Source organism: Panulirus ornatus, chromosome 4, assembly GCF_036320965.1.
Source record: "Panulirus ornatus isolate Po-2019 chromosome 4, ASM3632096v1, whole genome shotgun sequence".
Classification (NCBI taxonomy): Eukaryota; Metazoa; Arthropoda; class Malacostraca; order Decapoda; family Palinuridae; genus Panulirus; species Panulirus ornatus.
This window is the reverse complement of record NC_092227.1, coordinates 64,728,219-64,746,805: the sequence shown is the minus strand read 5'-3', so window position 1 is coordinate 64,746,805 and position 18,587 is coordinate 64,728,219. Positions and strand designations below refer to the sequence as shown.

Here is an 18,587-nt window from a genome sequence, read left to right as displayed (position 1 = left end):
GTTCCTTCTTTTGGAAAATTAAAAAAAAAAATGAGAGGGGAGGATTTCCAGCCCCCCGCTCCCTCCCCTTTTAGTCGCCTTTTACGACACGCAGGGAATACGTGGGAAGTATTCTTTGTCCCTAGCCCCTATATGTATATATATATATGCGTGTGTGTGTGTGTGTGTGTGTGTGTGTGTGTGTGTGTTAATATTCGCCATTTCACGCATTAGCGAGGTAGCGTAAAGAACAGATGACCGAACTTTAGAGGGAAAAATTCTCACTTGCTCCCCTTCTCTGTTCCTTCTTTTGGAAAAGTAAAACAGGAGGGGAGGATTTCCAGCCCTCCCTCTCCCACCCGTTTTAGTTGCCATCTACGACACGCAGGGAATACGTGGGAAGTATCAAAGAAGTTCTCTCTCTCCAAAGGAGACTCTACATTTCCCTGCGCAGCCTTAGGTTGCAGAAACCTTTAGAAACCTCCTGGGTAACGCCAGAAATTGATATAGGGATAATAATGATTATTTTTTTTCATACGTTCGCAGTTTTCCGCGTTAGCTAGGTAACGTCAGACACTGCAGATAGGCCGCATCCACTCACAGCCATAATCAACTGTCATGTGTAATGCACAGAAATTCACATACTCCATACCTACAGCCAGGCCCCAGACACCTTCAAAATACTCACTTCGTCCTATGACTACCTGTAACCACTTACCCATTTTGCTCTCTTCATCCAATTTGTACTCATAATTTTCTCGCATATTAACCTCTTCCAAATTATCTTATTCTCCCTAAAGGTTACTGATACTTGCTCACCCCAACTCGCATTTACCTTTTTTCAACCCTTGCACCTTCCTCTTAACCTCCTGCCTCTTACTCTTGTACATCTCCCAATCATTTGCACTCCTTTACTGACAGCTAAAGTGTGGATGTAAGCGACTGAACCGAGGATTATGAAGGGATTAGGAGAAAACCACGGCAAAGTTCTGTGAGGCTAAGAAGGCTCTGTCTTCGGTGGAGAAAATGTGAGCCAAAGAGATCCATTCTACGTCTGTTCTTGGCGCTACGTATTTAACAGCGGAAACGTGAAACGACAAATCGTGAAGAATATATATATATATATATATATATATATATATATATATATATATATATATATATATATATATATATATATACTATCCCTGGGGATGGAGGAGAAAAAATACTTCCCAGGTATTCCCTGCGTGTCGTAGAAGGCGACTAAAAGGGGAGGGAGTCGGGTGCTGAGGATATTCCCTCCAAGGCTCAGTCCTTTGTTCTTAACGCTACCTTGCTAACGCGGGAAATGGCAATATATATATATATATATATATATATATATATATATATATATATATATATATATATATATATATATATATATATAACTGGGTTCCACTAACAGTCGAAAAGTTACCCTCACTTGGCTGTATCATTGTCAATGGACGGAAAGATGTAGTCTTGCTGAGAACCTTCTTCAAAGGAATTCATCACCTCTCTGATCTTGCTGGAAGTACAGCCTGTGGCCCCCGTAATCGGGATCTTGGGCTGTATAATTGTAATATATATATATATATATATATATATATATATATATATATATATATATATATATATATATATATAATTCATTATCATCACAACTCTCGCAAAGTAGTTATGCAGTTTATGGAAAAACAGGCAAAATACAGTCATATACGTCTTACTGTAATGAAATACAGTAACATGTATCTTAGTGTGGTGTAGATTACAGTGATATCCAGGCTCTGGGAAGGCGAATTGCTGCATTCTGATCTCGATGCCCCTCACCGAAGCACCCACACACACCTCTCATGGTAGCACCATCTTCACGTAGCCTCGGTGAAGCTGAATATTCTTGGCATCACTAACCTCTCTTCTCGGTGCTTGTAATGGGGGCTCATTTACTTCCTTCGGTTGGCTTCTAGCTGGTCTCTGGCTCTTCTCATATCATAGACTGATGACAAATACTTTATAATCTTGTGGAGCTTCACTTTGGCGTCAAGGAGATCCAACACATAACTTTTCTGCGATAGTTAGGCTCTTATATTGGCTACGAGTGTCACTATAGGCTTCAACGAGAGATGCGTACACAGCGAAGTACAGATAGCAACTAATGCTGTGTGTGTGATGGTGCACCTCGGGTCTGGTCTGGTGGGTGAGCGGTGGTGACACGCTCAACATGTTGCACCAGTAGCGTGTGTGTGATTACCATTTCTGGTTGTAATTTGTGTTTTACCGGGAGAGTTTTACGCTCGTGTGTCCTTGTACCTATGTACCATGTCTTGTGTGTGTGTGTGTATATATACACGCACACAAACACACCTTAGCCTAAGCTGGGTAACCATCTAGCGACCAGATTCCACGGGGAGGATGAACACATGGCCTGGTTGTTGGCAGAGCGCCACGTCCAGGATTTGAACTCCTGCTGATAGCTACACCACGGAGGCCCATGTGTGTGTATGTATGTTTCTGTGTGTGTATGTGCGTGTGTAATTACCTTCATCTAATGTCCTATTTGAACAGCACGGGGAGTGAGTCTTACACTCGTAGGGCACCATTGTGTGTGTGTGTGTGTGTGTGTGATGTCTATTTATGTTCCGGAGAGCTAGTTTTACGAGTGTGTGATTACTATTTATGTGGTTACGGAGAGATTACACTTGTTTGTGTGTGAGTTGTTTCGTGGAAAGCCTTTTACCCATCTCTCTCTCTCTCTCTCTCTCTCTGTATATATATATATATATATATATATATATATATATATATATATATATATATATATTTCTTCTTTTCTTTCTTTCAAACTATTCGCCATTTCCCGCATTAGCGAGGTAGCGTTAAGAACAGAGGACTGGGCCTTTGAGGGAATACAATCACCTGGCCCAATTCTCTGTTCCTTCTTTTGAAAAAAAAAAAAAAAAAAAAAAAAAAAAAAAAAACGAGAGGGGAGGATTTCCAGCCCCCCGCTCCCTCCCCTTTTAGTCGCCTTCTACGACACGCAGGGAATACGTGGGAAGTATTCTTAATCCCCTATCCCCAGGGATATATATATATATATATATATATATATATATATATATATATATATATATATATATATATTATCCCTGGGGATAGGGGAGAAAGAATACTTCCTGCGTATTCCCTGCGTGTCGTAGAAGGCGAGTAAAGGGAGGGAGCGGGGGGCTGGAAATCCTCCCTTCTCGTTTTTGATTTTCCAAAAGAAGGAACAGTGAGTGTTGCTCACAGTCCGGCCGGGGTCTAACGCATAAGCTCGAATCCTTTTTGCGGCAGTCGGTCTATAGTCAACCCAGTGTTCATCTACTCCTTAGGGGTATATATGGAATCGAGACGACTGGGGAAGAGAGAGAAAAGTTTTGAGTTATGTTGAAATATTGTTTATATTAGAAGGTGTCCAAGATGTAGGCGGGTGAGTGATACGTACTTACCTTGGGAGTGTTGTATGTCTCTCTGGTTAGGTAGTATTTATAACTAGTTTAGGAGGGTGGTTGCTCAATGCTTGTCGGGTTAATCCAGTGTATGTTTTGTTCTTAATTGTATTTCGTATGGAAAGTGATCTGTGAGTATGAGTGTGAGGCAGGAGTCAGCTTTGGTTCCTACTCGGTTTGCAGCTTTGTTATAACTGCTTGTTATAATTGCATGTAATTGGGTAGGTGATCAGGCAGGCGAAACATAGTTTAGGATTGAGTGGATGAGTTGGTTGTAGAGGATGATACTAAAGGATTCCGTGTACGACCTTTGTGTTGATGTTTTGTGGATTGGGTCGTGAAAGTCACATGCGTGTCATATAACATGCTCTTGTTAAGAGGGGGATGTTGATCATTCAGGAAGAGTTGAGGGAATTGGTTGGATCCATGTCTGTCACGGGTTGCAAAACTGACCGTAGACTTCGGTGTTGAGGCAGACATTGTTCTGGATATGCCAGTGTTCGAGCTGTAGGATTTACTGTTGCATGTTTGCTGTTGCTTGTGCAGGCAGTGTTGGGTTGCTGTGATGTGAAGTCATTTGTGTGTAAGGTGACCTTTAAACTATGTTCTGTGGGGAACTCCCCTTTTAAAGTTTGAGGATTTTAAAGGTGAAGCCTGTGTATATGAAGGTGGCTGGTCGTCATCTGTGAAGGTAGCCATGTACTTTTTTTGTGGAAGATGGTATAAAGTACTCTATGATGTAAGAGTATCGTGGGACGATGTCGAATACTTTGTTGACGTCTGTACTCACTAACACTGTGCGGAAGAGGAAGAGATGTTATAGTTAGTTGAATCCACACATGACGTGTTGTCTGAGATTCCTGTGTAATGCAGTGGTACAGTGATTAGTTCTAGAGCTGTGTTGTGTGGGCTGGAATGGGATATCTTGCTTGACTCTGTTGTGGATCAGCTTTTTAAAGAGTTTGGACACTGGAGGCAGCAGCGGTAGGAGAAAACAGAAGTTGATGGCTTAGATTAGTGGATTCTAACCATTGTCTGGTGTGACCCTAGATTTGTCATATTGCGGGCCTTAGGAGGTAAGGTAGGGCTAGGTTTACACACACACACACACACACACACATATATATATATATATATATATATATATATATATATATATATATATATATATATATATAATATATATATATATATATATATATATATATATATATATATATATATATATATATATATATATATATATTCCCTTGTTAATGGGGTTCATAAATCCTCGAATATGCACCTCACATAAGAGCTGGGACATGATGGACTCCTTTAGAGGGAGAAGCTCCTCGAGGAAACTGCTTCTTCTTGTCCGTCAGTTGACAATGATTCAGCCGAGCCAAAGCACAATTTTGCTCACAGTGTAACCATTTGCAGGCGAGATCCAACAACATATATATATATATATATATATATATATATATATATATATATATATATATATATATATATATATATGCAAGAGGTATAACAGATGGGATTTATTAGCTAGTGTATTGTGGCCTTAGTGATTTTTGTTTACATAGAGGCGAAAATGTTAAAGATATGAATTAATACCTTACTTAATATTTATTTAGTGTTATATTAGCCTACATTAATACACTTGGGTTTACATGGTCTGCAGAGGGAAAGGAATTTTCCTTTTTGGTTTTAAAAAAACAAATTGATTTATAATGGAGGAAATAGATAATTACAATTAATGTTATATGTAAAGAAAGTATGGTTTTATAAGGGCTCGCGTCACAGATAAACTGCGACAATATGTGACTAGTTACTTCTTCAACATTCTGTCGAGGGTACGTAATATGGGCACCTAGCACTTCGTGACAGAAGTTGGGCGTCACTCCTCATGGGAGTCGAGTTTTCCCTTCTCACTGAGTGAAAATAGACTCTGGTAGAAAACTGTTACTTCCTGTGAAGAGTGATCCAAGGGGGGTATGAACGAATCAAAACATCTCTCGTTGGAGCTAACCTACACAGACATAGCGGTATATGTAATTAAAGCAATGAGGAGGAAATAATCATGTAAAAGGATGATGCTAAAGACTGCAGAAAGCGTAATGGAGTCAGCACACTAACCTCTTTTGAGAATTGGAACTTTTTACAAGACTGTGAGTATGAGTTAATTAAGGCTCATTATTAAGACGAGATAGTTGACGCGGATTCTCAGTATATATAAATATATGTTACTTTTCCATCTCTATAGCACACTCTTCTATACAATCCGGGTATTTAAACTTCTATTTTCTGTGGGCGTTAAATACTCATGGACATTCACTGTTCCACAGTGATCAGAGTTTCCGGCAATATTACATTTTGTTCCTGTTCCACTCGTAAAACTGTCCTTTAAGTTATTTCCTTTGGCTTCCTCGTTCCTCTTTAGTTTCGTTAATTCCAAAACACCAACGTCCAGCGAGCGTCTAAATGATCCAGCGTCCAGATCATGTGGAACATTTCAGCAGCTGATCACTGGCGCTGTCTGTATGTGTTTGCTTATTTGCAGTGTCAGTAGTTCGTATGTAAAGTAGACAATATATATGTAGATAAACATTGATCCTATACTTTTCACATACACTGCTACATATAATAATGTCAAAAAGTTTTAAAGACTATAGAAAAAGAAAATAAACTGAAATGAAAACATTAATTAATATACATCTCAGACACAATACAAGACTGAGGTACAACAGCAAGTCCTGATGAATGTTGACACAATGTCATTCTCAGCTGGACATTCTTCTACTAATATGTTTCGGAACAATATCTCTCATTTTTCTTAGTACAGTCCATTTTACCATATAGTTCAGTAATCACATTCAACCTTGATTGGAATATTTAGTGTCTCATTGCAGTCTGTTCCATCAAAACACTTTAGTTATTACATGCAACCTTAAATGTAATAAATTTTTTATTTACAAGTATGGCCTGATAATACAGTGTTGAAGATGCGTTTGACGACTAAATCTATCAAGTGTGTAGAATACTGACTGTCACCAGCACACATGAGAGCATAAGGCAGTCTTTCTTAAAACACAAGGCCAAGGCGTAAATATTAACTTACTTCATAACTGTATAAGATGAATGAAAATATATCATCCTCAGTTTTAAGGTAAAGATTTATCCGTGACAAAATGAGAGGATGAAAATTATAGATATTACTCCAAATTCAGTCAATGTCAAAGCAAAGTTCTATCTTGGATGAAATGATAAGCTATGAATATAGAACAGTCCATTGAGATTTTCCGTTCGAAAGTTAAACTGAGTAAAATTTTTGGCCAAAGTAAATCATTCAAGTGCAGTTTAGATTTGCAGTATACAGTTATGTTACAGAGTAAGCAATGATACACTATCCAAACAATAAAGTAAAAATGATACAAGAAAACTAGAGAGAGACCAGTTGATAGGAAACTCAGTGTCCATTCCCCTCCCCCCCTTTTTTTTTTACATCCGTGAATCACATGCCAGGGTTACAAGTGCTGTAGTTCTAGTGGGTAGTAATGTAACCAATTTACTTGGTTTTACCTAAATTCATTCAGTTTTTAATCGATAAGTTTTTAATCGAGTAACGCGAAGAGTTTTCAATGAACAATAAGAAAATATTAAACTTCTTCAATATGACCAAAATGAATCCTAAGACTGGTCTCATTATTAACAACCTGAATTAATTGCAACCAGCGTTTCAACTTGCCACCTAGAAGAACGCAGTTAAACGAGGCAAGATAAAGACCGAGATATAATTCACTTAGACTTAGTATCAGCACTTAAGTCCGAGAGATGCTGGTGAGAACCTTATCTTCCGACCACCAGCCAATAAACGGCACAGGTCAACATCGATCATCACTTGCTGATCACCAAAGATCATATTATGATAACCAGGGTCGCACGTCAGAGAAGAGTCGCTAAGTCACGTACAAACACTGCATCTCCGTTACAAAAGAAGTCGAGGAATAATTTGCATGTTGATAGGTATATATCCAAATAACTACTCTCAAAAAACTCCCTAATTACCTTAACTACTAGCTAGCCACTACGTAGGAGGAAATGGCAGTTATGACGCTGACGGTTGTTGGGTAGTTAGTTTAGAGCAGACGAAGATATTTTTTTGTTAGACAAGTGGGTGTTACCGAGTATTGCTGGTTAGAAATCTCATGCTAACGAAGACGCTAAGGACAGTGATCGTATACGACGAGGATTATTTGACAGCGTAGGCGTCTTGAATAGCGCGAAGACGCGTGTCGGGCGGCCGCACCGGATTAGTGAGGTCTGTGAGAGAGTGAACGTGAATCATGGAGCTTGTTGCATAGCCGGCTTGTGTAAAGACTTGCCGAGTTACCTCACAGATTGGACAGTGAACGCAGAGAAGACGGGACCGGTTGAGCGTTGTGTGTGTGTTAATGCTGGAGGTTCTTAGATATTCAGAGCAAGTTTTATAGATTAACTAGCCATAAGAAGACTTAGAGCCTTACAGTGAAAGGTGGATGGGTTCATAAAGAGGAAAGTAGACCACGAGTGGCGGAGGATCAATTCATAATATGCATAGTTAGTGACAGTGTTAGGGTAAGTGCCTTAACACCTCACTCCTGTTCGGCTTAGTAATATACGAGTAGAGTTTTCCCTCTCACTTTCTCACAATAGATTCTTGTTGTTTTGGTACTTGCATGAGGAAGTCGCCATGACTGTGCATCGCCTGAGCACGACGGTCAGATGGCTGGGAGCTCTCCCAGATTTCTCCTAGGACGAGAAATACATTCATTTTCATACAGTTGTTGTTTTCCCTTAGTGCGATAATTCCAGCCAGAGATATTTCTCAAGGTCGAAGGCATAATCCGGTGTCTTACTAAAAGGTAAACAACACAAGAGGTTAGCTTCAGGAATACTGTTGGTAAGACACGAAGGTTGATGTGGATTCATTGTAGTCATTCAGAACACAGTGCTCGCTCGTGTCATCTGGTTGGATACGTTCATTTCCCTGAGGTGGAGACATCACGCTGGTTCCTCCACCCAAATAACAGTGTGTGTGCAACCATGGTTTGAACATGCGTACACTTTCATGTGAACTATGGATTGGAGGATTTTTTAAGAGAAGATACATACGAAATCACGAAAAAAAATAGCGTGTGTATGTGATTATATGACTGCCCAATTATATGGGTATGGGATTCTATGATCGTGGGGCCCCGTTCTCTTACTCTTCCAACTTTGCATGTGTGTGTGTGTGTGTGGGTGTGTTTTGAAAGAGCGTATATCATAGTTATCTGAACATGTAAATCTCTCTATTTTTAGTTTATCGATTCATTAACTATTTAAGTAACAGATATTCTTGCCGGTTAAGAAACATAAACGGGAGAGAGAGTGAGAGAGTACATTCTAACGGAGTATTCATCTTGTCTCTTAAGAATAAACGCTACTTGCTTAGCTCTCTCTTGTGAGAACTCGTCTAATATTTCTTGGCCAACAGCAAGGCACGATTCCTTAAGTCATACTGATAAAAATAAAAGGCTAACCTCTAAGATTCCGCTAGCGTTTGGCACTCAGTATGAAACTGTAATATTTCCATGAAAATTACATCATTAAAATCAAGCAAACTGTCATGATGTTACTATGCCATCCTTATGAGCTTAAAAAAGAAAAAAAAATAGCATTAGAATTGATTTTTCTGACGTCTTTCCTGCGTTTGTTTGACTGATTGACTTTTACCAATGCAATCCTGATGACTTGGTCACCGGCTGCTCAACTTCAGGACACACTCGCCCACGCAAAGCTTCATGATAGTAGTGGCGTGCATGCAACGTGTTTGCTTATCAGTATCTCAGTTAGTCTCGTCTGCTAGAACCTGTGATGGAGTGGGCTGTAGGGAAGGGGAAACTGGCAGAAGCAAGGCAAGAGTGATTTGAGGCAGTTTGACCGTAACTAAGAGACAATAGGGGATGAGCAAGAGTACTGAAATGATCTAATAGAAGTCGGCTTGGAGTGGACTGGGAGAAGAATGAAATGGATTGGGAAGTTGAAAAGGGTTGAGGGAAGACCGGGATGGGCTGATGGAAGGATGAAATGAAGGAAGGTTGGAGTGGGGTGAGGAAGGGTTAGAATTGGCTAGGGGAAGCAGGCTGAGGGAATGTTGGAATGGACTGGAGTTGATGATAGCCTCCAATAAGTGAGGCCTCTCTTGCGAACGACCTAGCGAGGTGCGACTGCAACCCACACAGAAGTGTCCTAGAGTCTCGCCGAACTCTTTATATTGTACTTGAATGAATCCTTTTCGTGTTTCAGGAAAGGCTTTTCCGATATCGACCTAGCGCCTTTACCTACGTCTTCTCCTTTTCTGCTTTGCATTAGCTTTTGCGCATTCCAAGATTCTTTTAACTTCACGTTACGTCGCTAAGTCTTGCATTAGGAGGTTGTAGATCTAGTAATGTTATGAATTTTAAGCCTGATTAAACCAATGTATGTGAACTTCCGAAGCTGTAGACACACCAGATGTTGCCAGATGCTGTGGATATGCATTTATATTTGTTGATATGAGAATATTTATGAAATACTGTCAGCCATCAGTATATAACTTCCAACTAATGACGTTGCAACAAATTGCTGAAAATTTCAAGTGAGGTTCGCAGGAAACAGCGCAATGTAAAACTTCGAGTACATCACATGAATTAGTGCAAGATACATCACAAAAGTGTCGTAATTCAGTAGTTCTTCACACTCGCTGAGATGGAGGCGAATGGAATGCTGAACGGTACTTTGATGTAGCACCTGAAGATGGTGTCGGTTATATCTGACTAAGAGTAAAGAATACCAGTTCCTTTGAGACATTTATGCCTAACAAGAGAACAAAGGCAAACAAGGATTGCTTACTCGTGAACACTCATCTACATGAAGTCTGATGTATGCAAGCTTCTCTAATAACTAAAATTTAGAACCGATTTAATGCAAAAGAATAACATCCAATGACAGACTAGTGAAGAGATGCTGAGCTACACCGTACCATGAACCAAGGAAACCCCCGACCTGCGAGTAGTTACATGGCACAAGTAAACCCACAGCGCTTTCCGCTACGCAAGATGTATCCTGTGAGGTAAACCATTAACATTTTTGAGGTTGTCTTTGAAATATCGCCGATATGCTTTATTCTTGACACGTTTCTCTTATTTTTCCGATAGAATAATTGATCAATCAAAACGAATATAAACGTTTAGATAGAAATACACAGAACGATTATAGCCGTATTTTTGCTTAGATAGAAACAGACTTCACACACTGAAGCTGTATACCAGCTCCACTAGTTTTCTTTGTGGAAGCCATACTCTCAAAGACTGAAAAAATACCGGGAACCTCGCATTATTTCATATAATTTTGTTGTTGTTGTTGGAATTTGGTTCCTTTATGATTTGCGAAACACCAAGTTGTGAGTCATGTAGCCAACACGAGATTCGAGGAACAATTGTTGTCGATTCTGAGTTACTGTTATCTTGTTTTCTGACTGTTATCCAATGTAACCACACTCCTGACAAACACTACACCCTTCATCTCTTCCTAAGAATTATAACTGGCTGCTGTTTTACGAGTTTTTTCTTCCCTCAAGCGGGATATTTATATTACCAGTTATGAAAGATGTTTTGGCAACTATGAACCATGTTAAGAGGAACTCGTTTCAGGAATCAGGTCTAAAAAGTCGTCCATGTGACTTGAAAGTACACCCAGTTATGTCTCCTAATGTAGACCAGCTATAGTCCACATACGTTATCAGATATGCAGATTGGAAAGCAGATAAACAATCAAGCAAATAGTAAGGACGTTAGGTGGATAAGACAAATTAGTTTCAGATAAACTTTTCACCTACAAAATGTTTCCCTAAAATATTAATTCACACGGATGACACACACACCAGTGGCAGTACGTACACTTCCTACATATGTAAATACATAATCTTTCGCTAGAAAATAAAAGAATTATCTGCGCTCAGCACGAACACTTATGCCAAAAATATATGATAAATGAACTTCTTACTCACAATCCACTTTAAAAAATATTTCTCCATCACGGCACGAGGGAATTATATAGCAATGCTTCATTCATTCAATAAAACACTTAAGATATTACGAATAAATATTTCCTAAAGTTCTCAGCACCATCATCCAACAGGTTACAGCAACATCGTATATCATGATAAAAGTTAATTGGATTCCCTTTGAGGAAAATTGGTATTTCTCGTTTTTTATTTTTTTTCTCGATGCAAAGGACCTGCAATATTTGCAACGGCCTTTTTTATAACCTCAGACCATCTGTATCTTTACACTTTTCGGATAAAGGTTTTTTAGCTGATATAACTCAATTTCTCGTTAAGGTTATATATTACGAAACTGCAGAGGTCTCTTTAAGAGTTTTTCGAGTCAGTAGTTTCGAATTATTTCTATGTAACACGGATTTACAACAAGAGTAGTTTAGGAAAGTTTTCGTCACGTCCGGAGACATTATTCAAAGGCAAAATGTGATTGAGTCTACAGAAGAACACCGATAGATCAGGCTGGAGGGAAGGTGGTCTGTCCCTCTCCCGTGATGGCGTGAAAGCCATTCATTGTAAAGTGAGGCCGCGAGACTAGCCTCCAGGAGCCCCCACCACCCTTTATAGTGGCTTCCTGAAGAGATCCACTACTAACGTGTGTCTGAAGAGAAAAAAAAAAAAGTTTACCACTTTGAATTATTGAGGGTATTGCTTGGAACGTTTCTGTATTTCACCTGAAGAAAAAAGTTTATGAACTCGATCGTTAGTGATAAGTGATGACAGGAGGCCCCCCACTCGAGCCAAATAGCTTTGAAGCATTTAATAATTTTTCCATCCATTTAGGGATCATGTGTTTCTCTGGTGCATAAGTGAGACGAGACCATCGTCAGTGCTGTTCCAACTCGACCTACTGGAAATTGCGGGAGACGATCGCTTATTGTATCGAACAGACGATGATTGGCGTGGGAGAGTTTATTGTCAGTTCCATAAGTTGTCATTAAATCTTTTGTAAGTACCTAGCAACGACATTTATCAGGTGCATATTAATGAGTTATGACAAAAGTTAAGGATATTTACAGATATAAACACTTTTTTATCATTATTTTTTTTTGACAGACTCTCGTGTAGGGCTTGCTGGATTGAAGACGCACCCAGGGCGTCTTGAGGTGTTAGGTATTCGTGTAGTCGTGTCGATTAAGCGATAATGATAACGAATGGAATAGGGCCTCAGTTGACATAGAACCGAACACAAAATAGAAATCCACTTGTAGGAGGAGATAAGTATTGCATAGGTCAGGTCCATAGAAAGAAAGTCATAGATATTAAGGATACTCATTAGGAAATATTCCGGCACATTGAAGATACACTAGGAGGGCTCTCGCTAGATTCCTTATGTGAGGAATCTATCGTTCGTTATCATCATATCTAAAATAGGCTTACAGGAATGATTACTTCAAGCATATCGGACACTAATGCAAGATGAATGTTATTTCCTGTCTATATTGTCTCCTTTTTTTTTTTTTTTTTAATCTAGTTTTAATGCATCGGTTAACTGCCCGTGTACTTCGTGGACGTAAAGAAGGATACGCGAATGTACCCGGAGGTATGAGCAACTCAAGCCTAAGCCTGATGTTTCCCCCTGTAATTCAGGTTAAGGTTAATAATGTTCATCACTTCATCGAACATTAAGAAAACGGGGTCGTACATGACAATACAAACTAATATAACATTCCAAAAACCTTAATTTTTTTTTCATACACTTCACCACTTGAACTTAAGGAGCATGAAGATCCCTCTTACGTGTTGTGATTTTTCTTTACCTTCTGCAACAATCGGCTATTCCGTTTTAATGAATTAAGGATATACATTATGCAAATTATTCCAACGAGAATACAAAAATTCCCCCAATCTCAGTACATAACTATAACTATATATATATATATATATATATATATATATATATATATATATATATATATATATATATATATAAGCAAGATAAAAATTCCTATATATTTCTCTATGTTTTTCATGTATGTATGTACTATGCATTCTGTTTGTGTTTCTATTTCTGATGCATAGAAATAACTAATATAATTCACTTATCCAGATTAGCACGTTTTCATTTTTTTTTTTTTTCCCGTCTAACCTTGTCACTTATTATAAAATTTCTGCAAAATCAGAATGAGTTTCATGATCCATACGATGGTCAGGCGAGGCGAAGTTGTCTAACAATGTCGGTGTGTTTATATATCGAATCCAACGGCCATGATAACGGGTGGACGCCCTTTAGTGCGTCCACCCAGCCCAAGACACAACACCAGCAGAAGCAAAGCCCACCACCTTGCCACTCACTTGCCCATACCAAATTACCTTATCTTAAATGTCTCGCTTCCTCTTTGTATATATATATATATATATATATATATATATATATATATATATATATATATATATATATATATATATATATAAGACACAGTTAATTTGATATATAACCATCATATTAACGTTTATTCTTCCCCTAATTTCTGTCAGTTTAATTCGAATAGTTCTTCTGTTATACTCTTGAATACTGTATATACTTAAGAGCTATTTATTTTTGTTAACTTCCAAACATATTTTTCTTCATGATTTCAATCTTTTGATACTATTTCTAATAATATTATTTCTCCGTGTAGATTAATCGGACACACTGTGTTTCAGCGCTGTGTTGTATCTGCAAAGACTTATTTAAAACACGATTTTCGCATTAATTTTTCCCCGTTCGACGAACTTTGCTTCCCGGTTTTAAGCTTATTTCCGTTGGATGATAGTAGTTAACAACAATCATCTTGAAGAGGATTCGTCCAAAGCCTCCCCCATGCTAATCATCCACCAGTGGCAGGCATAGGTTGTGACCTGGGTGTTCACATCTGAGATAGTAAGGATATGGAGGAGCGACGGACGTCTGCTGGCGTAGGTTTCCTCTCCACTACCATGAACTCCACCTCTGGCCTCGAACGACTCACCCAACACCCGGCTATCAGCCTAGCTGCCTCCTCGTGGCTCTGACCTATGGGTTAGAGAGGTAGTCACACCTTGGGTCATGTTCATATACTTTCCTATGGTTCTTAAAGGCAGATGTATACTGCATGAATATGAGGCTGGAAAACGTTTGTGTGATGTGTCATTCTTAATAATTCAGGTTTTGTTTGAAGTTAGTCGTGTATACAACTTTCCTGACTTAGAAAATATGAGACATTACCTCAATGTGTCAGTTAACGTAGTAAGCAGTCATAAAGTACCCGTGCTCGGGTATCTTCAAGGAAACCAAGAACTGTTTGTGTAACTCCAAGAAAGAATTGATATGCTTATCAAGGTTGTTTGTGGAGTGTGTGTGTGCACAAACAGTAGCGGGTGGGAAACGGGTGGAAGTTAAATGCGAGTCACAAAGCCACATGGTCAAAATGAAATCCTGAATGATAATGTTTCATAGAAACTTTGGAAAACTGGTGGTTTCTAGAAAGCTGAAACCTGACAGTATCTACAGACTACATCCATAACATTAGAGACTGGTAGTATCAGCAGACTGCATGTTGAACGATGAAAACAAGTTATCGTTGAGAACCAATGTTATGTAGAAATTGAATCCTTAATGGTAATAAATTACTGAAACGTTTTTATGTTCAAGGCTCAAGCCATATCCTGAAGGCAAAATATATATAAGAAAAAAAAATAGAAGATAGGAAAGGAAGTCTTAAAATTTTTGGCCGTGGAAAGCTCGTTTCTTCAAAAGGATCAAGACGTACATTTTAGGACGGACGTGAGACCGTTTACGAAGGATGTACACTCACCGTCCAGCTTCTGCCCATCCACTGCCAGAATGAGGTGGCCCACGCGCAATCCACCTGCCTCGAAAGCCGCCCCGTTGGCTGCGATGTTGATGACTCGCGGCAGTTTCTGCTTTGTGTCGGCGCCGCCCTCGATGGCGATCCCCAGGTTGGGTCGCGTCTTCTTCACCACCACTCTGAACCTGCCGAGGCTGTCGCTCACCACCAGTGACGTCTGTAAGGGAGGAAGGACGCTGGTGGTACAGACTGTGGGAACTGGATGCTAGTGGTTAAGAGTGAGTGTAGGGAGGAAGGACGCTGGTGGTACAGACTGTGGGAACTGGATGCTAGTGGTTAAGAATGAGTGTATGATACCATAACTTCATAGGGACCGCCCGCCCCGCGCTCTCTCTCTCGTTCACGGAAGCTCAATGATTCACCATAGTTTCTCAATGAACCACAAGTCTGTTAACAATGGAAGGGGATGTCCTGTGTGTATTCAACGAACATTATGTTAGCATTGCTCTCAGTGTAAGTGCTATATTTTTTGGCGTTCTGTACTACCGCGTTGTCACAATGTTCCGTCTAATTGAGTTATAAGTGACCCGGCAAAGCTTGATCTGAGCACTGACAGTGCGCCCGTGGATGGAAACCACGTCCTGTGTGAGGAGCATGCGAGTCGCCTGTAGGCGTGTGACTTCTTTGTGTCCTTTAGTGAAATCTGAATGAGAAAACTGGCCTTTGTCCAGTCAACTCAAGCGGGAATATGTTGTCTTGTAAAGTTGTGAGTGCCACTCCGTTGGAAGCAAAACGGCCAACAGATGCATTGTACAGATGTTAGAAGAGATTTTATCCATGAAAGTCGTAAATGCTAATGTAACTTTGTTCACATTAAAATAACAGGTGTATTACCTTTTCTGTGTCATTGTAATGATAAATGGTTACCGACGGGATGATATCTGCCGAGTTATTATTAAGATCATCCGCTTGTCATACTATTTTGATTTCTCTATGTATCGTAGTTTTTGTTTATGCATTTTAGAATATGCTCCTCTGTTTCCTAAGGTTAGCGTCTCATTTCATCCACTGTGCAGTAAGAGTTAGATGTGAGGTTAGCTGAGCTACTTTTTCTCTGAGATTAGTCGAGTTTAATCAAGGTGTCTCATTGCTTGACTGACTTTCTTAATTTTCTTTGACAGGTTGCGAAGCATCTGATCCTTGACGACAACGGTACGACCAGTGAGCACAACGGTTCGATCTGGACGACAACGGTACGACACGTGAGTACAACTTTTCGGTTCTTGAAGTCACCGGGGGTAATACTTGGGTGCAATGGCGTGACCTGTCTTGGCCCTTCAGGCTCACGTCAAAGGCCACGCCATCATCTCTAAGGTCCGTACGGTCGTTCTGAAGACGTTGAGGATAGATTCTCAGTCATAGACCTCATCTGACCTAGATGGTCATACCTAGGTTAGATCATGCCATGCAACATTCTCTCTCTCTCTCTCGGGTGTCCTATGCATATCTATGTCTTAGCAAACAATCACAACTTACAGTAGCACGTGTTTTTGGCATTGTGTCTTTACATTGATGCTTCTTCAAACGTTTCTCAGTTTTGTAAATCTAGATATTTTTACCTTCGTTTAAAATGGTCCTTGTGTTCTAATCAAATTTTTCATGTTCATCAAATGGGTAAAATCTCATCCGTCGCCACCTGTGTAGTATAGCTTTCTTTATCATCCTCGTCTGGCTGACTCACCTCGTCAGGCGTCTTTTGTAATTTGTTTTTTCGTCTGAGGTAAGAATAGATTTGTTTATTTCTTCCAGGATCAGTTAGTAATGGAGCTGTGGGTGAGAGAGATTTACCAAATTTGCCTCGTTTCTAAAACGTAATGCACCATCGGTACACTCCTTTGAAGCAAGACTAGGTCGTTCCTGGGAAAGCCAAGCACGGAAATATAATAACACAATACTCATGACCTCAAAAAAAATCTTGACTTCAGACGAAGAGTTGACAGATGAGGACTCCACAGGAAACCTACAGTCAGAAGAGGATCTGTATAAAACTGGTACTAATTCAACTTGTTCAGATGCTGCTGAACGTGCTAGCTACTGCTGCCAATTTGACTTTTGTTCCAAAAGTGACACTGACATCCATAATTAGTATTTATTTATATTTATATATTTTGCTTTGTCGCTGTCTCCCGCGTTAGCGAGGTAGCGCAAGGAAACAGACGAAAGAATGGCCCAATCCACCCACATACACACGTATATACATCACGTCCACACACGCATACCTATACATCTCAACGTATACATATATATACACACAGACATATACATATATACACATTTACATAATTCATGCTGTCTGCCTTTATTCATTCCCATCGCCACACATGAAATAACAACACCCTCCCACCTCATGTGTGCGAGGTAGCGCTACGAAAAGAAAACAAAGGCCCCATTCGTTCACACTCGGTCTCTAGCTGTCATGCAATAATGCACCGAAACCACAGCTTCCTTTCCACATCCAGGCCCAACTGAACTTTCCATGGTTTACCACAGACGCTTCACATGTCCTGGTTCAATCCATTGACAGCACGTCGACCCCAGTGTACCACATCATTCCAATTCACTCTATTCCTTGCACGCCTTTCACCCTCCTGCATGTTCAGGCCCCGATCACTCAAAATCTTTTTCACTCCATCTTTCCACCTCCAATTTGGTCTCCTACTTCTCCTCGTTCCCTCCACCTCTGACACATCCTCTCCATGTGACCAAACCATTTCAAAACACCCTCTTCTGCTCTCTCAACCACACTCTTTTTATTACCACACTTCTCTCTTACCCTATTATTACTTACTCGATCAAACCACCTCACACCACATATTGTCCTCAAACATCTCATTTCCAGCACATCCACCCTCCTGCGCACAACTCTAACCATAGCCCACGCCTCGCAACCATACAACATTGTTGGAACCACTATTCCTTCAAACATACCCATTTTTGCTTTCCGAGATAATGTTCTCGACTTCCACACATTCTTCAAGGCTCCCAGAATTTTCGCCCCCTTCCCCCACCCTATGATTCACTTCCGCTTCCATGGTTCCACCCGCTGCCAAATCCACTACCAGATATCTAAAACACTTCACTTCCTCCAGTTTTTCTCCATTCAAACTTACCTCCCAATTGACCTGACCCTCAACCCTACTGTACCTAATAACCTTGCTCTTATTCACATTTACTCTCAAC

At 39.9% G+C, this 18,587-nt stretch overlaps 1 protein-coding gene across 1 annotated transcript in view; it reads right to left on the bottom strand.

Moving 5' to 3' along the window:
• Positions 1–8,160: 8,160 nt before the first annotated feature.
• Positions 8,161–18,587, bottom strand: part of LOC139766738 (uncharacterized) — a 1,106,342-nt gene continuing 1,095,915 nt past the window's right edge. The window contains 2 exon segments of the mRNA XM_071695663.1: positions 8,161–14,572; positions 15,354–15,564. Of these exon segments, the coding sequence (XP_071551764.1) occupies positions 14,427–14,572; positions 15,354–15,564 (357 nt within the window). The 3' untranslated portion in view covers positions 8,161–14,426.